The following is a 22652-nucleotide window of genomic DNA, read 5'->3' as shown; positions in this document are numbered from 1 at the left end:
AAGTGCTGTCATGTGGGTGGAGAGCACTTCTAATGATGTTTAATCTAATGCTTGTAAACTCCTTGAGGTCAGTGCCTCTATTATTGATAAGAGTTAAATTTATGTAGCACTTTAACTGGTTTATATATTATCTAATTTGAGCTGTTTGACCCTGCAGGGTACTGAAAGTAGTTTTTCTGTTTTACAGATGAGGAAACCAAGGCTCAGAAAAATAAAGTAACTTGTCCCACAGTCACACAGCTAGTCAGTGTCTAAGGCAGGATTCAAACCCAGGTCTTTTCTTACTCTGAATTTCTCAGAATTTCTTGTTTCACTATATCGTTCTATTCACTATATGCATTGTAGATACTTAATAAGTGTTCACTGAATCGAATTTAGGCTAAAAGACTAGGAAAGGCTTCGTATTTGAGTTGGGCTTTGAAAAGTTTCATTATTACTCATATTCTTGATGTTTCCAAAGCCTGTCATGTAATGACAATTATGTCTCTCATTATGTGAGAGGAACAGATCTAGGGAGGAAAGGTTTAAGTAACTGAGCGTGAACTCTGTTTTTACTGCTTAAGGAGAGGACTCAGTTGGCTGCCTGAAAGTGTAGAAATGACTGTCCAGACTGCTCTTTGGTGGTCAGGCCTATGCCTCCCAGAGATAAAGTGAAAGAGCCTCCCCAGAAGCTGGGCAGCCAAATAGAGCCCAGCACTTTCCCCCTCACAGATAGGTAGGCAGATAGGGCTTCTAGTTCCAGTCTCTCAGACAACTGTCAACCAGCTGTTCTCCCTCTTCATCGAAGTGGCCTCCCATCTCTGGGAGCAGAGCCATGTGCCTCCTGCCTTTAGAAGTCTCTGACCTCTTGATGGTCTGGAGCTCTAAGGACTTTCCCTTGCTCCTTGTATTATTGTCAGACAGTGGGCTGCTCGTTGGCAGATACAGCCCTGACTGGAAGAGAATTGAGCAGTAAATTCAGTTCTGCAAACTTTTATGAAGCTTCTGTGTACCAGACACACTACAAAGTGCTCAGGATGTAAATATAAAAACAAAAAGCCTTTGCTGTCCAGGACCTTGTGTTCTATTCTAAGAGAAGTATGGGTTAAGGTCAGGTAGGGAGAGATGAGAAGATCTAGCAATGCCTTAGGAACATTTGAGGAGAGAAAGGGAGCAGGGCTTGGTTGGAGCAAGGCAGGTGGGGTAGAGCTAGGGAAATCAAAAATGGCTATAAGAAAGAGGTGGCACTCAAGCTGCATTCTAAGGAAAATAAAAGATTGTCAAGAAATAGTCACTTCCAAGGAAGAACTGGTGCTCTGGCCTCAGGGATCTGCCTCTTGTGTATTTAGAGACCATTTCTTTCCTTCAGGGTCTGTGCTAGGAAGAGGAGCAGGGTTAGTTTGGCAGAGCCCTGTTTAAGGTGACAGAAAAATCCTGGGAACCTTAGGGTCCTTGGCATTCATTGAGGCCTGGCCCAGTGGCAGGCACAAATGTTAGACATTAATGTTGGGGAGGCAAGAATCATAGGAAAGTCAATCAGCCAGCAAATGTTTATTGAGTCTGTTGTGGGCCCAGCTTTGTCCCAGGCCCCTACCCTTTTAGGAGTACAACTGGGGAGATGAGGATAAGATGGTGTGAGGCCAGCTGTGAGGGCTAAGAAGGACTGAGAGAGCTGAGGTGGGCTTTGGAAATTGGTGAAGGGGACTGTTTGCAGTGTAATGACAGTAAAGGGATGAATTGAGTTGGAATAGAAAAAGAGGGTGTGTGTGTGTGTGTGTGTGTGTGTGTGTGTGTGTGTGTGTGTGTGTGTGTAGGAATAGTGGGTGATAAGAACTACTGTTTACTTGGTCACTTCACAGAAAGCCTTGAAAGGTGTATCGTAACATTTATAGATGGAAGGTCCCTTGGAGATCCTCCAGTCCAATCTGGGAAGAGTATCGGAGGCTTGGGAGGGAAAACAGCTTGTCCTACTATGTGGGCAGTGAGGAGCACCACCAGGAGCCTAGGTCTTCCTTAGACTCCTGGTCTTTGGCTATACCACGTGGCCTCAGATGCTTGATGAGTATCTGCTGAAGGCCCTTTTATTTAGGGCAGACACACGACTGCTACAGCAGGCAGGCAGGAGCACTGGAAGTTTCCCAAGCTGGGGTGGGGACGTGATAGAAGTAGCACTTTTGGAAGGAGAGAGGCTGTTTATTGGAAGAAAGGAAGGCAGCAGAGGCAGCTTGGGCTTGGAAGTAAGAAAGGCCTGTGACCCCAAAGTGTCCTCTACCTGACCTTCACTAAACCCCATTATTAGCTGGCTTATTAACTTTCAGCTTCAAACTGCCTTCTCTGCAGTTTGTTCACTCCTTGTCTTTTCCTCTGTCTTCTCCTTGCCATCTGTCTCTTTTTTCTTGTTCACTTTCATACTTTTATGCCATTCACTCTGTTCCTTCATCTAGCATTCTCTAAACCTTAGAGCTCCATTTACTTCACCAATGATGTATTAAATACCTACAGACTGACTGACCACCCCTTTCAGTTCCCCTACCCTCCAGTAAGTCTGGAGTTTCAGAATAACCCACAGTTCTTTAGGGTTCTGTGGCAAGCCTCAAAGTGGGCCAGAGAGCACTGACTGGAATGACTTGGGTGATCATTTGGCATGGCCCAACTTCCCGCCCAAAGGGATGTGGCAGGCAGGCATGGGTTACTATGGCAGGATCACCAGGCTGGCAATGGCCCATCCCATTTTAGCCTCCCAATCCAGATGGCATCTTACTGTTCCACCCTTTGTCAAAGCCCCAGGGAAGGCAAGATGTAGCAAGGCCCTATGCTTACAAAGGTCAAGAAACACTCTGGCCAGGCCTGAGGAGTTTAAGCACAATTTGGACCCTAGAGGCAGCAGGAAAAGGAGATTGTTAGACTTAGCTGTTGGTGGCGCCTTCTCTGTTCCCTAGGCTTGGGAGAGGGACAGTATGGGAAACAGGACTCAAACAGGCAGAAGCAGCAGCTACAGATCATATTGGCAAACCCCATAGGAAGGGGTGGAAAAGAGAATTAGTCCTAGTGTTTCCTGAAGCTTGGGTTTGAGAGTCTATGACGCGAGGCCCTCTAAGGCTGGGGGCTGACTCCATTTTCCAGACCATAGCTCCTAGGTGGCAGCATAGTCCACTTCCTGAGCTCCTCCCTAAGGCTGGGGATATGGGGAGTTACTTAGCATGCCCTCCTTCCTGTCAGAAGGCCTTATGCACATCAGTTTCTCTATTTGGTGGGGAAAATGGCTTCTACCTGCCTTGGGTTTGTGAGGAGAAGAGGAACAGGATGACTGAGCCTCTGAACTAGATTCAGTCTATCGATTGGAGCCTCAGCCTGGATAATTATGATAATAGCTGTCATTTATAACAGAGCCTACTCTATGCCAGGTGCTGTGCTAAACCCTCTACAGGTATTATCTTAAGTGGATCCTTTCAACAATCCTGGGGAGGGGGGAGTAGGTACAATCATTATCCTCGTTTTACAGTTTAGGAAACTGAGGTAAGCAGAGGTGAAATGACTTGTCCAAGATCCTGTGATAAGTGTCTGAGGCTGGATATTTTCCTGACTCCGGCCCCGTGCATTATCCAATGCGCCACCTAGTTGCCAGCCTTCTCTACGGGGTCCTGAATTTCTCTCCCCTTGGTGGGTGGTTAAGTATGTGGCTAGAGGAGGAAAATGATACTGGCAGGGCTTTGCAATGCCTTGGGCTAAGGAGGTTTCTGTCTGTTCACCCCCTTTCCTTTTCTCTTGCAGATCTTGAGCAATGCTAGATTATTTTTGGAAAACATCATCAAGTGAGTGCTTTTCGTTGTGGCCTTCCCTGTACCGCTGACTGGAGAGGGGTAAAGGGTCATCCCAGCTCTTACTCCCCCTCCCCTCATGGCTTCTCCCTTCCCTCTTCCCTGAGTCAGGACCAGTGACCCAACCTCCTTAGCCTTGACTTGCTGGATACATAAGGCTGGAATGCCAGTGCCCCCTTGTGGCAACAGGGCTTTATTGCAGCTCAGGTTTCAGCTTGGTGCTAAAGTCCAAGAGGCCCCCCTACCCCAGTGCTCTACCCCCCAATGCCCTAGGTTCCTACCCTCAGGTACGGCATTCTAGTGGACCCAATCCAGGTGGTGTCGTTGTTCCTGAAGGATCCCTACAGCTGGCCCTCCTTGTGCCTCATTATAGGTGAGCTTGAATTGGGTGACATGATAAATGGAGTGGGGAGAAAGGGCAATCTTGGTATAGGACCCTGAAGCCACTTCAGGGAGCCCAGGCCAAGCCTCTAGGAAAGACTGGAGTAAACATCCTAATAGGCTCATCCCTGCTGGGGTGTTCATGATGAAGATTCAGGAATTTACATGCTATTCTGTTTCTCTTTTCAGTAGCCAATGGGTTTGCATTAGCTGCCTTCCAAGTGGAGAAACGTCTGGCTGTGGTGAGTCTCTCTTTTAATTCCTGCTGTATGCACATGCCCCAGTCTGTTGTGTTTGGGGATGGGATGGGTGTTCTGCTTTTCTCCCCAAACCATATCCATATTCCTTTCTATTACATCTTTTTCCTTACCTTAAATCAGAGCATACCTATTATTGGACCCTTGTTACCAAAAGCTCTAGCCTTGTCTCCTTTCTGCTTAGTCCCTTCTATCTATTCCCTTTCTGCTTAGCTAAAGAGATCAGGAACCTCCACCTTGTTTTTTTCTCCCCATTGTAATCCTGGATGGCTGTTTTAGTGATTTATCAAACTAACCTGCCCCTGGTATTCTCTAAGCATTTACTGCTTGCTAATCGGTAGATAGAAGAGTTTAGGTGTCATAGAAAATGGACCCCCTGTGTTCTGTGTTGGGCCTGTTACTCCTCTTTCCAAATAAGCCTGTGAATATTCCCTTCACATTCTCCATGTATTTTCCTGCCCAGTTTGCCTTCCTGTTTTAGTACAATCCAAGGGGTAGGGGACTAGAACACCCCTGTATCTCATCTCTTTAGCAAGAAGGTGCCATTTTGGATGGTAATCTGGAATACCCACAATTATTTACACTGGCAGTGAGAAGGACAGTAGAACCTCTAACCCAGGTCTTTCTCAATACCTCCTTTCTTCCTTTTGTTTCTCAGTCCTCATTCTATTTCAAGTTCTCATCAACTTTGTCTTAGTGTTTCATGCCCTACAAATGCACATTTGTCAGTCTGTTCCCCCTATGCAGGAATCCTCCAGGGAGCTCCAAACATACTGTGGGAAATGTTGGAGTAAAGTTTCTGTGGAATCACAAAAAGAGACTGATTATCCCCCTGAGTTCTAGGGAAGGGGAGATGGTCATGGAGGTTGCCTGGGGGCCGCGATGCCTGGGCAGGGCTTTGAGGCTGGAGGGAATTTCATCAGTCAGAGATGAAGTAGGAAGGCGACATTGTGGGCAAGGGCGTGGTGGTAGCAAGCCATGGAACTTGTTGGAGGAATAGGAAGAAGGATTGTGGGGGCACAGTCACTGTTTTTAAGTATCTGAAGAGTTAGGACGGTGAGAGTTTAAACTTGTTCTGTGTGGCTCTAGAGAAGAAGTAGGAATGATAGGTAGAAATTACAGGGAGCTAGACTGAATTTTTTTTGTTACGTTGTAAGAGGTGAACAGGCTCCCTCTCCCTTCTTACTCCACACTAACGAAGGTCACCATTTGACTCAGATGAACAAATAAATATCCATATGTAAGTATACGTACATGTATGTATGTATGTATATAAAACCATAATATACATACTTCTCTTTATCAGTTCTTTCTCTGGAGGTAGACAGTATCTTCCTTTTTAGGTCCTTTGTAGTTGAATTGAGCATTCATAATACTCTGGATAACGTAGTCTTTCACAGTTGTTCTTTGAACAATATTGCTGTGACTGCGTACGTTTTCTGGGTTCTGCTCACTTCACTCTTCATTATTTCATGTGAGTCTTTCTATGTTTTTCTAAAGTCAGCCTGCTCGTCATTTCTTAGAGCATAGTAGTATTCCATCATAATCATATACGACAATTTGTTTAGCCGTTCTCCAGTTGAGAGGCATCCCCTCAATTCCCAGTTCTTTGTCACCACAGAGAGAGCTGCTATAAATATTGTAGAACATGTAGAACTTTTTCACCCTGATCACCTTGGGAAACAGACTTAATAGCAATCTTACTGGGTCAAAGGGTGTATACAGTTTTATAACTCTTTGGGCATAGTTCCAGATTGCTTTACAGAACGGTTGGATCAGTTCACAGTTCTGCTATCAGTGTATTAGTGTCCCACTTTTTCTACAACAGGGAGCTAGATTTTGCTTTAATTTAAGGAAAAATTAGAACTATTCAGTGGTGGAATAAGCGGCCTTAGGACATGATAAGTTTCCATCACTGGAAGTCTTTTTTAAGTGGAACCAGATGACAAGTTGTCAAGGGATGTTCAATTCAACAGACATTCAGTGTCTGTTATATGTGTGAGGCATTCTAGAGAATACAAATATGAAAATGAAAGTCTGCCCTCAAACAACATGCATTCTAGTGAGAGATCTAGCAGCATATGCAGATAAGCACAATAAAGGTAATTTCAGGAGGGAGAGGGAGCATTTGGAATGGGGCCATCAGGGAAGGTTTTATCAAAGAGGTAGCCACCAGAGCTGAGGAGCAGAAGTGCCTGACAGGGAATTTTGAGGAGGGGATTATTACATTCCAGGGATGGGGGACAACTTGTTCAGATGAATGTGGAGGAGAGGGAATAAGCATTTATATATAGCACCTCTTATGGGCCAGGTGCCATGCTAAGTGCTTTTTACAAATATCTCATTTGATCCTTAAACTCTCCTGAGAGGTAGGTTCTATTGTTACTCTTATTTTATAGTTGAGGAAACTGAGGCAAACAAGCTAATTGACTTGCTCATACAGCTAGTAAGGGTCTAAGACTAGGTTTGAACTCAGGTCTTCCTGACTCCGGGCCCAGTATTCCTACCCCTGTGCTACCAGCTGCTTCTTGTCAGGAGATAGAATGCCAAGTTTAGATGATAGCCAGTAATTAAGTTGGACTGGAACATAGGGTGTCTGAAGGAGATTAATATGAAATAAGGCTAGACAGTTAAGTTAGAGCCTTAATGATGGGGGTACCTTCTGGTAGTCACTGTAAATTCCTGCCTGAGGAGTCTGTATTTCATCCTCAAGGCAATAGGGGATATTTGGAGGTTTTTGAGCAAAGGGGCAAACTGGTGCCTTAGGGAGATCAGTTATAATAGTTATAAAGTTGTAATAGTTAGTAAAGTTAAAACAGAGAGGAGTAAGACCAATTAAGAAACCTTTTTAACAGTGGGTGATAAGGTGATGTGAAGAGAAGTGAAGGCCTGAACTGGGAACAAATGAAAGGTATGGGTAGGGGTTGGGGGACATGGAGGCTGTCAGGGTAGACTTGGCAACTAGGATACGGAGTCTGTGAGGGAAAAGGAAGACTTTAAGTGAGACTGAAGTTACGGACCTGTGTGATTGGGGGAAGGTTGGTACCTTTAGCAGAAACAGAATTCAGAAAGGAAAGAGGGATCATGAGGGAGAGGAATTTGATGTTGTACATGTTGCGCTCAATATGCCAATGGAATATCCAGGTGGAAATGTTTACCAGGTAGTTGGATATATGGGGATTGGGCTTCAAGGGAGAGATTAGGGTTAGACATGTCAAATTGGAAGTTATTCTCATAGAGCTAATTGTATCCGTGGGAGCTGATGAACTCATCTAGGGTGAGTGTGGTAGAGAACGGTTCAAGGAACCCTCAAGCTCTGAGAAATATTCATAGTTAGAATGGGAGCTGAATGTTCTACCAAGGAAAATGAGAAGGGAGATGGGAGAAGAACCAGGAGAGAGAAGTATCACAAAAGTCACAGTAGTAGATAGTATTCCAAAAGTAGACTGTATCAGAAGTTAGGGAAAGGTCAAGGAGGATGAGGACTGAGTCCATCTAATTTAACACTTGAGATGCTGGGTTATCTTTTGTGAAAGTAGTTTCTGTAGGGTGGTGGAATTTAGAAGGAAGACTACAAGGGATTAAAAAGTTGGAGAAAATGGTTGGCAAGTATATGCTATTTTCCTGAGGTTTTGGCACTGAAAAGGAGTTGAGATGTAGGATAATAGTTTAAGGGGATGGTAAGGTAGGTCATGGGGAAAGTCTTTTTTAAAATGAGGTATGATAGTAGGCAATAGGGAGATACTAAAGAGAGAGAAGGAATGATTGTTGGGATGAGCTCCCAAGAGATGGAAGGAGATAAGAACAAGGACATGAGCAGAGGTCTTGGCCTTATCATGCACTGAAACTAGACCAGAAGAAAAGATGAGTGAAGAAGCAAGGATTTTGACGTGTGAAGATGAGAGATCAAGGAGCTCAAAGAGGATATACTTGGTTATTCTTAGTGAAGTAAGCAAATTCCATAATAAAAAAAGGAAATGGATTTTTAAAAATAAAGCTAGCAAGTATATCTGCTGAAATGAGAATTTGGGAACTTGAGGAAATTTGGAACATCTACTGTGAGGGGTTGTGATTGTCAGTCTGGGAAGAATAAAAGGATCCTAGTAGTAGCAAGAGGCAGCTAGGTGGTCAGTGCATAAAATACTGGACCTATGGTCAGAACGACTTATCTCACTGAGTTCAAATCCAGCCTCAGACACTTAGAGCTATGTGACCCTGGGCAAGTCACTTAACCCTGTTTGCCTCAGTTTTCTCATCTATAAAATGAGCTGAAAAAAGAAATGGCCAAGCACTCCAGTATCTTTACCAAGAAAACCCCCAAAAGAGATCGTTAAGAGTCGAACACAACTGAAAAATGACTAAACAACAACAAAAATTAGCAGCAAGGACCCAGTTGAGACTAGATATACCATAAAATGGATTCATACAATGTATATAGACTGGAACTATGTGAACTATGTTTGTTGCTGAGATTTTTTCTAGTCCTATAGGTCTGCAATGAGCTCATTTTGGCAGGATTGTAGGAAAGCAACCTAAAGAGTTTTGATTCTCTAAGCTAAGGAGTTCAGAATTAATTCAGTAGGTAGCTAAAGCCATTGAAGACTTCTTTTAAAAACAAAGGAGAAACAATCAAAGTCCACACTGCAAGAGGATTCTCACAGTCTGTGTAGAATGAATTGAAGGGAGAAGAAACTAGAGGCAGGGAGAGCAATTAGGAGGTGGTTGTAGCCGTTCAGGGGAGAGATTGTAGGCCCAGACTAGGGTGCTGGCTGTGAAGAGTGGCTTCTGTTCCAGAGAACAGAACTACAGAATTTGAGGGTTAGAAAGGATCTTAGTGGCCTCTAATTCCAACTCCTGTATGAAAGAAATTTTGCTGTACTTTACAAATGGTCATCCATCCTCCTCAGGCAGGGAGGGAATTCACCACCTATTGAAGTAGCCCATTCCAATTTCAAATAGCTCTAATTGTTAGAAATTTTTTTCTGACGTTTCTAATTTCAAATTTCTAAATTTGCCTCTCTGCAATGTCTTCCCGTTATTCCAAGGGCAGCTAGGTGGTGCAGTGGATAGAGCACCAGTGCAGGAGTCAGGAGGACCTGAGTTCAAATGTCACCTCAGACACTTGACACTCACTAGCTGTGTGACCTTGGGCAAGTCACTTAACCCCAATTGCCTCATCCTGGCTCATCTCCAGTCATCCTGATGAATATCTGGTCACTGGATTCAGATGGCTCTGGAGGAGAAGTGAGGCTGGTGACTTGCCTAGTCCTCCCTCACTCAAAACAAAGTCAAGTGCAAGTCATGTCATTATTTCTCTGATGGCATGGTCTTTGGCAAAAGAAGGACGAACACGCACCCGTTATTCCAGGTTCAGCCCTTTGGGGCCAAATAAAACAGTCCTACTTCCCTCCTCCAGGGGGCAGTCTTCAGTACTTAAAGACCGCTTCTCATATCCCCCTAAGTCCTTCCACTGACCCTCATGAGACTTACATCCTTTCACTTACCCTGGCTGACTCCTCCTAGACAGTCCTTGACTTATCAGTTCCCTTTTTAAACGGTTGTGCTAAGATGAAGTATGACAAAGCCGGGGCCAGTGGGGCTTTTCACCTTGCTCTTCATGGAAGCTGCGATCCTCTTAATGCAGCCCACGATTGCATTAGCTTTTATGGTTGCCACATTACGCTGCTAATTCATACGGAGCTTGAAGTCTGCTAAAATCCCCAGATCTTTTCCAGAATAATCCATGCCTTCCTATCTTGTACTTAGGGAGCTATATTTTTGTACCCAGGTACAAGACTTTAAAAATCCCTGTTGAACTCTACCTTATTAGATTGAGGCTCCAATGATCTGTCTGTCATGGGACTTCTTAACTTGGGGTTTGGGAATTTCTTTTGTTGTTGTTTATATTTTGATAGCTGTCTTTCACTGTAATTAACTTTCTTTGTAATTTTGTATATTTTACTTCATTCATTTAAAAAATTATTCTAAAAAGGGATCTCATAAGCTTTACCAGGCTGCCCAAGGAATCCATGACACAAAAAAAATTAAGAACCTCTGTTCTAACCTGTCAAAATCCTTTTTGATCCTGTCTCTGTGAGGTGCTGTTGGTTCTCCCTCCCAGCTTGGTATCATTTGCAAATTTGATGAACATATCATCCATATTTTTATCCAGATCATTGATAAAAATGTTAAACAGTGCAGAACCAAGCCCAGATCCCTGGGTACTCCATGAAAGACCTCCTGCTGTGCTGACACTGAAGCATTAAGAATTACTCTTTGAGTCTGGCCATCTGGGCAGTTCTGATTCTCATATCAATAGCAAGAATATTAAGGGGAAAATGAATCACAATGTTTTGTTTTTTTAAATAACATTTTATTTTTTCCTAATTTTCAACATTCATTTTTTGAAATTTTGAGTTCCAAATTCTGTCTCTCCCTCTTCCCTCTCCCCCCTCCCTGAGACAGTAAGCAGTTCAGCATAGGCTATGTGTGTGCAATCATGCAAAACATTTCAGTATTATTCCTGTTGTGAAGGAAAATACATTTTAAAAAAACATGAAAAAATAAAGTGAAAAAGGTGTGCCTCAGTCTGCATTCAGACTCGCTCAGTTACTTTTCTGGAGGTGGATGGCATTTTCCATCATGAGTCCATCAGAATTGTCTTATATCATTGGAGTGCTGAGAATAGCTAAGGCATCGACAGTTCTTCATTGAACAGGATTGCTGTTAGTGTGTACAGTGTTCTGCTGGGTCTGCTTCCTTCATTCTGTATCAGTTCACGTAATCGTGATGGAGGTTTGGAGGCTGATGGTGCCACAAACAGATGAGGAAGTTAGTGGCAGAAGCAAGTTTTGAAAGGGAAGGGACGAGGATGGCCAGTGTGGATGTTCAGCAGAAGAGGAAGGCTAGCGGTGTGCCTTCAAGGGACCATCTGCATAGACGTGATACTTGAAGCCCTGAGAGGAAATGAGGGTGTCCTAGAAGGAAATGTATTAGGGAAAAGAGAACTTAGAGCAGTGCTCAGGGGAAGCTCGTGTTTAGGGGCAACAGCAGGAAGAACAGGAGAGCTTTGAGATGGTGTTGAGAGAACCAGAAGAGTTTGACTTTTCCATTTTTTCTTCCAGGGCACCATTACAGAGCGGGTAGGGTTACTTCTATACATGGCCAACCTTCTGACCATGCTCTGCTTCCCTGCGGCTGTGGTCTTTATGGTCAAATCTATTACACCAGGTATGTCCCTGCCCATTCATTTCACTCTTTTATTTCCTGGGCCCTACACTCCTCCCTCTAGGACCTGGATTTTTGGCTCCTTGTCCAGGTGTCAACCTTTGCCCTGGGTTCCTAAACTGGGACAGTCATTCTGGTAGACTTCCTTGCCTCCCCAAAGTGGAGATTGACAGACATGATTGGAAGATAGAGTTGTTTCCTGAGCCTTGCTTTGGTCCCTGCCATACTTCTTTTTCTCTATCTAGAGTTGAAGAAAGGCTTCTTTCCTATTGGGGCAAGGACCTGGTAAGCTAGGACTCTTCTCTCTTCCAACAGTAGGCTCAGCGTTTGCTCTTGGTGTCTACACCGTTCTCTTCCTCAAGATGGTGTCCTACTATCATGTCAACCTGTGGTGCAGGCAGTACAGGGCCAAGAGCCAAGCAGGTAAGGAGGTTGGGGTAGTAAGGTGGGGCTAAAAAAGCCCTGTCTCCCAGCACTTCCGAGGCCTTTGGGGTCATCAAACCTCCCCTACATTTCTCATAATGACCCTCATTGGAATTGCAGCCTTAGGAACCAAAAAGGCCAATGGGGATGTGGTGTCCAAAGGGGTGAAGTACCCTGCCAACTTGACCTATCGAGGTAAGCAGGAAAGCCTGAGAGGAGGAAGAGGAGGGGGTAGGTTGGAGCCTCCAAAGAATGATGGGGCAAAGCTAGGTTGGTGGGGCTATACTTTGAGGGTGGTGAGGGTCTAGTATTAGTGCCTGTCTCTTTTCCTCTCCTTTACAGATCTGTACTACTTTCTGTTTGCCCCCACTCTGTGCTATGAGCTCAACTTCCCTCGATCCCCCCGGATCCGGAAACGCTTCCTGTTACGCAGGCTCTTTGAGATGGTAAGGGAGGGACCCTTTGGTTTGATAAGGGCCCTTGAGGCACAGAATTGTGCCATCCGCTTTTCTCATCCCCTTTGTCTCTTTTTTCTCCTAGCTTTTCTTCACCCAGCTACTGGTGGGGCTCATCCAGCAGGTATGGGAAGGGAGATAGGGTTTGGAACTGGAGGGGTCTTCAGACTGGTGGAGGGGTTCTCTCATAGGATCTCTTAGGGACTGAGGATTATAAAATCTTTTCCCTTCTTTCAGTGGATGGTCCCCACCATTCAGAACTCCATGAAGCCATTCAAGGTGAGGGAAACTTGGAAATATCTGGTATATGTGTAGGAGGGAAAATAGAAGTCTCTGGTTGAGAATGGTGAGGTTTAGTGGATGGGGAGATGGGAATTTCTGCTTGTGTTAGTTGAGGGAGGGTACAAGAATTTCTGTTTGGGTGATTCTTTGAGGGACGTGGCAGTGAGGGATATTATTTTCCCTGCCCCCAATATGCTGAAGAGGTTGATGCATATCATCCCTAGGATATGGACTATTCCCGTATCATGGAGCGGCTTTTGAAGTTGGCAGTAAGTATCATGTGGCCCTAGGGGTTAGCAAGCAGGTCTTGGAAGTCTGGCCTCAGAGAGCTCCTCATTCACTGCAGCGCCTTCCTCCTTAGGTTCCCAACCACTTTATCTGGCTCATTTTTTTCTACTGGTTCTTCCACTCCTGCCTCAATGTTTTGGCTGAACTCCTGCAGTTTGGTGACCGAGAGTTCTACAGAGACTGGTGGTAAGTGTTAGGAGGTTGGAGTTGAGGGCTGGGGGGTTGCTCCTCAGAGAACGGCACTTGACAATGCTGTGCTTTCACAGGAACTCAGAGTCAGTCACTTACTTTTGGCAGAACTGGAATATTCCTGTCCACAAATGGTGCCTCAGGTAGGAATCAGGGGGCAGGTTTGGGGGAGGTATTTTCTCTGGGCTCTATATATGGGAGGACAGGGTAATGGGCAAAACAGATTTGTTTTGTTTTGGGGCTGAACCTGAGATCCAGGGAATAATTCTGTTTTTCTCTTCTTTCTCAGACACTTCTACAAGCCAGTGATAAAGATGGGGGTCAATAAGTGGATAGCTCAGACTGGCGTGTTCCTGGCTTCAGCCTTCTTTCATGAGGTTAGTTTGCCCAGAAGAGACATAGAAAGGAATGGGGACACTCTGGATCTCCAAACATATGTTTTGTGACCAGGATCATGCTCCTTCAGCCTTGTGGGAAGGGCTTTTAGAGCTGAGCTATAATCCATTTCCTTACCTCCCTTCCACCTAGTACCTCGTGAGTGTTCCCCTCAGGATGTTCCGGCCTTGGGCCTTCACTGGCATGATGGCACAGGTGAGATATCCTAAAAATTTCCATCATCTACTCTCATGGCCTCCTCCCCTAAACCTTTCCTGCCTCTCAGGCTCTCCCTCAGCCCCTCCTTTGATCCCTCCTTTCATGCCCTGATCCGTAACATTGAGCCCTTGTGTGTTGGGGTCAAGGATAGAATTGACCTGTTCCATGTGTCCCCAGATTCCTCTAGCCTGGGTCGTGGGCCGATTCCTTCGGGGCAACTATGGCAATGCAGCAGTGTGGTTGTCTTTGATCATCGGGCAGCCTGTGGCTGTGCTTATGTATGTCCATGACTACTACGTACTCAACTATGAGGCCCAGCTGACCCCCTGAGCCCCAGACCTGGCCTTGGGTTGAGGAAACCAAGCTTCTACTCCAGGAACATTAAGGGACAAGGCAGGGTGACCCCTGCTCCGACAGTTGAATTGCAGCTATCTCCATGGCACTTTATAAAAGACTTGTCCTTTGTCCAAGGGCTTTGATTCTACTGGTTCTGTTCTAATTGAATGGGAGTGCAGAAGTTCTCTTGTCCCTCTCAGGTTTGCCCCCTGGGGGTTCCTGTCACCTCTTTTCCCACCCCTATTTCATCCCTATGAAAGGGGAAAAGAACCATCCTGTTCCTATAAGGGTTGTCCCCATATCTACCGTCTATTACCCTAGGGCATTTGTCCATATGGGGGAGGGATAGAGCAGTTTTGGCCCTGTGGGTTTGGTTTCTCCTGGCTCCCTTCCCTTTTTTGTATGAGGAGGTTGTCTTCCTGGGATTTCTGTCCTCCCCCAAACGTCATTTCTCCACTGACCTCAGAATGTGTGGGCCTTTGAAAGGCTCTGTCCCCAGCTCAAGGAGGAGGGATTGGAGTCCTCTTCTCGGGACTGGTCCTGCTAGTGACTTTTTAACAGTTCTGCCCATGTGACCAAGTCTGTCATTAAAGCAATGTCCAAAGTAAACCCAGCTTCATTGAATCTTCAGGGGAGATAGAAAGGGGAGGGGAGGGGAGGAGTTGGAGGCAAATGCATATGGGGATTGTGCAGTAGAAGGAGAACAAGACAACGGGTTGGTGAGGGGTTGGATGTATGACCTGGCTAGCTTTCTCTCCACCTTCACCTGTGTGAGCACTTGTGCTCAAGGTACATGGTACAAGGTACAAGGCCCTCTGAGGGCCAGTTCCACCTTGATTCCAGGCTAACATAGATTAATCGATGTGGGAAAAAGCAGTGAGCGCTAAAGAACTAATCTGGCTTCATCAAGAAAAAGACATTTCCTTTTTTGACTGGTCTGTTGACTGATCAGGAAAATGCTGTAAAGTAGCACATGTAATAGCTTCTTGTGCTGGTTTTGTAGATGGTGAGATGTAGTCTAAATGATTATACAGTTAGTCAGATTCGAAAGTGGTTGGATGATCTGATTCAGAAGAGTAATTAATGTGTAGATGTCAATGAGAGAGGGGGAAAGAGAGAGAGGAGAGTGAGTTCTTTCTCTAGAGTTTCCCAGTGATCTGACCTTGCCTCTTATCAATGACCAGGATAAAAGCTTATGTGGTATGTTGATCAGATTTATAGATGATGGGGAAGCTAGAAGAGCAAATACTTTGGATCATAGGATCTTAAGAAGATTGAGTAGAACAATGGATTCAGTCTAATGTGAAATTAAATTGGATAAAATGTCACGTCCTATATTACGGTTCAAACAACTGTATATGTGATGAGACCAGTTCAACAGTCCATGTGAAAACGCTGTGGGATTTATGAGAACATGTGGAATGCGATTTCTATAGAATATGAGGGGGGCAAGCTACATAACAGAGCTAACTCAATTTTAGTCTATTTAAATACTAGCACATTGTCAAGAACAAGAGAGGTGATGATTCCAGTGTTCTCTGACCTAGTCACGCTACATCTGGACTGTGGTATTCCATTCTGGGCACTAAATTTTGGGAAGTGTGTGCATGAGAGTGACCAGAATGGAGAAGAGATCTTTACAAAGATTGGTTCAAGTCACCAGAGATGGAGATGGGGAGATGTGATGGCTGATTTTCGGGCTGGCATTCAGAAGAAGGAGCTCATTGTTTTGATTGACTCTGGAAGACAGAACTAAAAGGAATGGATGGAAATACCACAAGGAAAATTTTCCCAGTTGTTAAGAGATGTCCTGAAATAGAATGGATGGCCTCCGAGATGTCTCAAGACTGTTATTATTTAGTGGGTCTGATTATATAGGCATGTTGTATCTCTAAAATAGGATCTATTATTAGCCTGACATAAAAATCAGAGAATCTCAAAACTGGAAGGGACCGTGGAGGAACTTGAATCCACTTGGTACCTGAACTAGACTTTGAGCCTCCATTTAGGGAAGAGGAACACACGACCTCCCAAAGTAGCTCGTTCCACTGATTGTTAGGGAGTTTTCCCTTATCGTGACCTGAAATCACCCTCTGTACAACTTCCAAGATAGTGTCACACCTGCTGCGTCTACTTGAATATTTCTCCCATACCAAAGCCCTGAACCCTGATGATAGTCTGATATTTCCCTGGGTTTTTCTGCTCCATCCTGGCCCCACTTAGAAAATAACAGCAGAAAACCCCAACTCAGAATATTCACAGAGCCATGGCTTTGTGTAATTCCTATTGAAAGTTGGAGGAAGAAAAGAGAGGTGACTTGTTTGCTCTCAGGGTTCCCTCATCTTAATTCTCGAGGGGAGGAGGGAATAAATGTCATCCTTTTGCTTGGAGATGATAGAGCTGAACTGTATTTTCAGGGAAAGAGAAAGGAGAGAGAGTTCTTTCTCCAATTTCCCAGTGATCTGGCCTTGTCCCCTCCCTACTGAGGGGGGAGGGAATTGCCTAAGGTTAGAGCTGAAGCTAAGAGTAGAATCTTAGAACCTTACTCTAGAGAGGGCCTGCAGAGACAACAATTCAGCGATTCCCAGGCAGTTTAATAAAAAAAAAATCTGGAGCCTCAGAATATGATGGTTTCTGGAGTCTTGGGAACAACCTGAGACATGGGATCTCTAGATAGTGGAGAACACGGAGAAGGGGACTCACACCAGAGAGGGCTGACAAAAGTTCTTTCTAGAGAAACTCAGAGATTTGGACATATGCCGACTCCAGGTTCATTTTTGCTATGCTGAGGTGTGTCTTATGCCCTGCTGTGTGAGGCTGAGGCTAAGAACCCGATGACAATCATTCAGTCCAGCCCTGGGGAAACTCATGCACCAAGGATTTATTGATCTAGATGCTTTGCCTAGCTAGAACTGCCTATCACCTCCCTTGTTTCTCTCAGTTTTCCAGCAGGTAGAGTGGCATGCTATGGCTTGTCATAGATCTATTCTGTTTGACTCAAGGGCAGAATTAGGAGTAATTAGGATAGGGAGGGGGAGGGAAGGAGGTGCAAATTTAGTCTTTATGTAAGAAAAAACTTCCTAATTTGTTGTTTAGTCCAGGGCCAGCACTCTTTCCACTGTACCACTTAGCTGGTCAAATGTGGATGGACTGCCTTTACAATGATAACTGGCATTTACATAGGGCCTTAAAGTTTGCAAATTTTTACATGTGTGATGTGTTCGGTTTGACTAGTTGATACTGCTTCCTTTACAAAGCAGGAAGACATCATTGCCAGGCAAGGAATGTTTTCTGAGGTAGCCACCAGGTGGCACTTTACTTGAACTGTTCTTTCCCTTGTCTTGGCTGTGCCATATTCTCAAGCTTTCTGTAAGCTGCAACGTTCCTTATTGGAGCTGCTCTGCCACTAGACCAGTCCGTTCCACTCACTGACAGCCAATTACTTTATGCATCTGCCTAATAAATTAATGAATTACTAATTGCTGTAATTATCTTGGATCTGCTCCTGTACCTTGAGGTAATAATCTTTACATTTCTCACCCTTCTGTACCCATGTGATCTGGACACAGCATAATGATCACTGCTTTCATGTATGTGAAATTAAAGGGAACATAAAAATACTACTCCATTCCACTGAGAGAGATGTTGCTCTTTCTTTCCCTACTTTCTCCTCTTCTTCTGTTCCAAGAGGCTTGCCCCTCTAAAATTACCCTCCATCTATTCTGGAGGTGTCTCAGGTACCTGTTTGCCTGTAGTCTCCCTCATTGAATTTGAAGCTCTTTTAGGGTCTGGACTGTTTCTGGCTCACAGGTTCCCAAACGTATTTGGCCTACTACCCCCTTTAAAAAAAATTACCCAGTACTCCCCTGGGCTTAGGTTACGTTAACCCTTATTTTTATTCAACACCCCCAATTGTACCCGAAGCTACTACCACACTCCTGAATCTGTCCAGTGCTCCCAGGGTGGGCAGTCTAGGGAACTTTATGCCTTTTCTTGTATTACAAACACATAGTACTATGTCTGGCATTTGATTAGTACTTAATAAATGCTTTTTGAGTGACTCACCAGGAAGTAGCTTAAACCTGACTCATCTCTTCGAGAACTGGGCTGGGTACCTCAGTGACAAAGCAAGGTAGGGATTCAAACATTCCAGACTGGTTCACCAAGGACTCTCAAGATAACAAAATGTGTAATCTGACCCCAGGACCTGTATCATTTCTTTGTGGTTTTCCTATACCCTAACCATGGGTGTTACCCAAAGCTCAGTCTTCGGCCCTTTTCTCTTGCAGTGACATCAGCAATCATGGGTTTAATCATCTCTATGCAGAAGCTTCAGTCCTGCATGACCAGTTGCCAATTGGACATTTCAAACACGATTTCCTAGGGACATCTCAATATCAATATGTCTAACTCATTCTTTCCCCCTCCTCCAAACTTCCCTTTTTCTGTAGAAGGTACCACCATACTTCCTGTCTTCCAAGTTCATAACCCTGGCGTTATCCTCAACTCATACCCCCTTTACCTCACAGAGTTGACAAGGCTTGCCATCTCTACCTCAACAAAGACACATTCAATTAACTCCTCCCTCTTCATATTACCTACTAAGTTCAGGTCCTCAACAACTCTCATTTAGATGACTGCAGCAGCTCCCTAATATCCCTGTATTAAATCACCATACCCTGCTCCCTGCCAAAGTGATTTTTCTTATATTCAGAAGTCTTCACCATATAGCTCCCTTACTCGGTAAATTCCTGTTGTCTCTAACATAAAATATTTTTTGTCTCAGTGTTAAAGCTCTTTTCAACATGACTCCAACATATACTTGCAGCCTCGTTCCCCATTTTCCCCCTCCTGCACGGTGATCTAGCCAAATTGACCTCTGTTTCTCACACAAAACACTGCATCTCATGGCTCAGTGCCTTTGAAATGCTGGCCTGAAATGTATTTCCTCCTTACCCTCTACCTCAATCCCTTTCTTCAACATTCAGCCCAAGCACCATCTTTACATGAAGCTTTTCTGATTCCCCTTGACTTCTAGTAAGTACCTGCTCTCCAAACTACCTGTTAGCTCATATGCATATATAAAATATATTTTTGTATTCTCTTTATGTTCATGCTGTATATATTTATCCATGTATTTGTCTTTCCCATTAGGATGTAAACTCCTTGGAAGCAGAATTGTTTAATTATGCTTAAATGTGTCTTACACAGAACGTATCACATAGTAGATGTGTGAGAAATCCTTGATGAATGACTTTATTACATGACCTTGTCTCCTACTTTATTGAAAAAAATCTCTCCTCCATTCCTCTAAATCCCATCCACATCTTCATTCCTCCTCTCTTCTTTTGTTCCAGTCTGAGGAAGAGATTGACCTTTCTCCTGGACAAGGACAACCTCTTTCTTGACTTGTATCCTTGAATCCCTTCCTTCCTGCCCTGTCTCCTCTAGGAGCCTGCCACAGCAATCATTCCATTCCCTTCATCTTCCATCTCTCTTTTGCTCAGGTGTCCCTTATTCTTTTAAAATAATTTTGTTGATATCTTTTGTTTTTACATCATCATTTCCCCCACCCAGAGGGCCATTCCCTATAAAAAGAATGAAAAAGAAAGCATGAAAGAGCAGTTTAGCAAAACTTAACACTTGAATCAAGATTGACAGTTTATGCTACGTTCTACTTTCATGGCCCTGCACACCTGCAAAAAAAACCAAAACAAAAGAGAAGCGGAGGGGGAGACACATGCTCATCTCTCTTCTTTGGGGCCAAGTTTGGTCATTACAATGCCATAGTTTTCAGTTTACATTTACATTTGAGATTATTGCACATACTGTTTTCCTGATTCTACTACTTCACTTTACATTAGTTCACACATCTTCCCATGCTTCTATCATAATTTACCTTGTTTCAGTCTTTGCTATCACAGAAAAAGTGCTGTTATAAACATTTTGGATTATTGTGGATTTTTCATATCTTTGACCCCTTATGCCTACTAGTGGGATCTCTGGATCAAAGAGTATGGTTGTTATTGTCAATTTCTTAGTATAATTTCAAATACTTTCCAGAATGATTGGACCAATTCACAGTTTCATCAATAGTATGTTAGTGTGTCTGTCTTTCTACAACCACTCCAACATTATTCCAGTCTTTTGTCATCTTTGCAAGTTTGATGGGTGCTAAGTGAAACCTCAGCCTGACTTTGATTTGTGTTAACAGTGATTTGTAGCATCCTTCCACATGGTAAAAGCTTACAATGAATTCTTTTGAGAATTGTTTGTTTATATCCCTTGACCACATCCATTCTCTCTTTTATTTATTGACCTTGATAATCTATAAGATCATTTCTACATGCAAAGAACATAAAAAGAGAATTGCATTGAAATGATGACTCATGATTATGCACAGCATGCATTTTTAAGTATGACAAATTTAACACAATTGTATTATAAAGTTGTACTAATTGGAATTGATAATTCCAATACTGCCCTCCTTGTCTCTGTCTCTGAACTTCCTCCTATTCTCTTCTGTATATTTTCTAGATATTTCATTAATACTCTTCTTCCTTTCTTGTTTTAGACATCACCATTTCTACCTCCTTCCCCCATAACTCTGCCCCCACTCCCTTTAAAAATAAAGCCCTGTGTTGTAACAAATAAGTATAGTCAAACAAAGCAGAACCACATATTGGCCAGGTGAGAAATATATGGCTCATTCTGCACCTTTAGTCCATCAAGTCTTTGTCAAGAGGTGGGAAGTATCAACATTGCTCTTCTGGAATTATTATCGTTCATTTCATTGATCCGAGTTCTTAAGTCTTTCAAAGTTGTTCTTTACAATGTCACTGTATAAATTGTCCTAGTTCTCATTTTATTCTGTACCAGTTCATACAATTCTTCCCAGGTTTCTCTGAATCCATTCCTTTCTTTAGGTATAATAATATGGTGACATTAACATACCATAATGTGCTCAGCCATCCCTCAATTGATGGATCTTGCTTATTACTCATTCTTTGCTAAAAACAAAGTGATGCTAAAAGTATTTTTGTAACATAGGTCCTTTCCCTCTTTTGTTGGTCTCCTTGGTGTGGGGGGAGTGGGGGAGGTGGTAGGGTATAAGCCTAATTTTTAAAGTATAATTCCAGGTTACTTTCTAGAGTGGTTAGTCTAGTTCATAATTTCCACTAATAGTGCATCAGTGTGCCTGCCCTTCCACAGCTCTCCAATGATTTCTATTTTACTGTTTTTGGCTATTTTTCCAGTCTGTTAAGTGTAAGATAGAACCTCAGTGTCATTATGATTTCTATTTCTTTTATTAGTGATGTGTGGCATTTTTTATATAGTTGTTGATATCTTGCATTTCTTTTTAGGTACCCCCTTACCCTCTCATCTGAGGACCTTGATTGATCCATACTTCCCTAAAAAAATTGAGGTCATTTGCTGAGAGCTTCTTCTCCCCTCCTCTTCTTATGTAATTCAGACATCTTTCCCTACTATGCCTCAAAGGAAGAGATGACCCTTTTCTTTGCCAAGGCAAATTCTTCTTCATGAACATTTGATCCTAACCCCTCCTGTCTTCCCCTAACAGCTTGTCCCTACTACCATCCCTATTCAGTTTCTGTATTTACTGGCTTCTTTCCTCCTGCCAACAAATATACCTATGTCTCGCTCATCCTTCACAAAATCTTACTCATCCCTTTTAGCTTTATCCTGTATCTCTCCTCCTCTTTTCAGCTGAACTCCTTGAAAAAGCAGTCTTTACTAGGTACTACTCTACTTCCTGTCCTCCTAACTCACTTCTAAAGCTTCTGCAACTTGTCTTCAAATCTCTCTCTCATTTTGGGGAGGGGTTGGGTTAAATGACTTACCCAGGGTCACAAAGGCAGTAGATATGTAGTGTCTGAGGCTGGATTTGAACTCAGGTCCTCATGATCTCAGGGTCGGTGCTCTGTCCACTGTGCTACCCAGTTGTCTCCCAGATCTTCTCTCTCAATCAAAACTGCTCTCTCCAGTGTTAGCAGTGATCTCTTAATCGCCAAATTTAATGGCAGTCATTCAGTGCTCAACTTTTTTGATGTTAATGCAGCATCTGATACTGTTGGTTATAACACTTCTTTTACACTTTCCCCTTCTCTGGGTTTTCATGACACTGCTTTCTTTGGTGTCTCCTCCTAAATTTCTGACTGGGCCTCAGTCTCTTTGCTGAATCTTTATCCATGTCACTCTCGAACTATAGGTGTACTCCAAAGCTTTTCTTTTTTTCCTACATTCTCATCAGTTCAATTGTCATATTTATGCAGATGATTTTGAGATCAGTGTGTGTGTGTATGTGTGTGTATAGATAGATATAGATATAATCCTCAGACCTACTCTCTCTGAAGGGGCAGCTAGGTGGTGCAGTGAATAGGGCACCAGTGCAGGAGTCAGGA

General features: G+C 43.6%; 2 protein-coding genes across 3 annotated transcripts in view; one reads left to right on the top strand and one right to left on the bottom strand.

Moving 5' to 3' along the window:
• Positions 1–14838, top strand: part of DGAT1 (diacylglycerol O-acyltransferase 1) — a 35419-nt gene extending 20581 nt beyond the window's left edge. Inside the window, exons 3-17 of the mRNA XM_072602704.1 lie at positions 3751–3791; positions 4085–4170; positions 4368–4420; positions 11560–11665; positions 11978–12085; positions 12206–12280; positions 12428–12531; positions 12626–12664; positions 12778–12819; positions 13047–13091; positions 13184–13296; positions 13377–13442; positions 13589–13676; positions 13828–13890; positions 14071–14838. Coding sequence (XP_072458805.1) covers positions 3751–3791; positions 4085–4170; positions 4368–4420; positions 11560–11665; positions 11978–12085; positions 12206–12280; positions 12428–12531; positions 12626–12664; positions 12778–12819; positions 13047–13091; positions 13184–13296; positions 13377–13442; positions 13589–13676; positions 13828–13890; positions 14071–14223 — 1182 coding nt within the window. The 3' untranslated portion in view covers positions 14224–14838. The remainder of the gene's footprint in view (positions 1–3750; positions 3792–4084; positions 4171–4367; positions 4421–11559; positions 11666–11977; positions 12086–12205; positions 12281–12427; positions 12532–12625; positions 12665–12777; positions 12820–13046; positions 13092–13183; positions 13297–13376; positions 13443–13588; positions 13677–13827; positions 13891–14070) is intronic.
• Positions 10787–22652, bottom strand: part of HSF1 (heat shock transcription factor 1) — an 89170-nt gene continuing 77304 nt past the window's right edge. The window contains exon 13 of one of the 2 annotated variants that reach the window (XM_072602697.1): positions 10787–11412. In XM_072602697.1, coding sequence (XP_072458798.1) covers positions 11324–11412 — 89 coding nt within the window. In that variant the 3' untranslated portion in view covers positions 10787–11323. The remainder of the gene's footprint in view (positions 11413–22652) is intronic. The other variant, XM_072602696.1, reaches the window with a different exon arrangement.

This window comes from Notamacropus eugenii, chromosome 4 (assembly GCF_028372415.1).
Source record: "Notamacropus eugenii isolate mMacEug1 chromosome 4, mMacEug1.pri_v2, whole genome shotgun sequence".
Classification (NCBI taxonomy): Eukaryota; Metazoa; Chordata; class Mammalia; order Diprotodontia; family Macropodidae; genus Notamacropus; species Notamacropus eugenii.
Note: the sequence above shows the minus strand (reverse complement) of the source record. Positions and strands in the feature narration are given on the sequence as shown.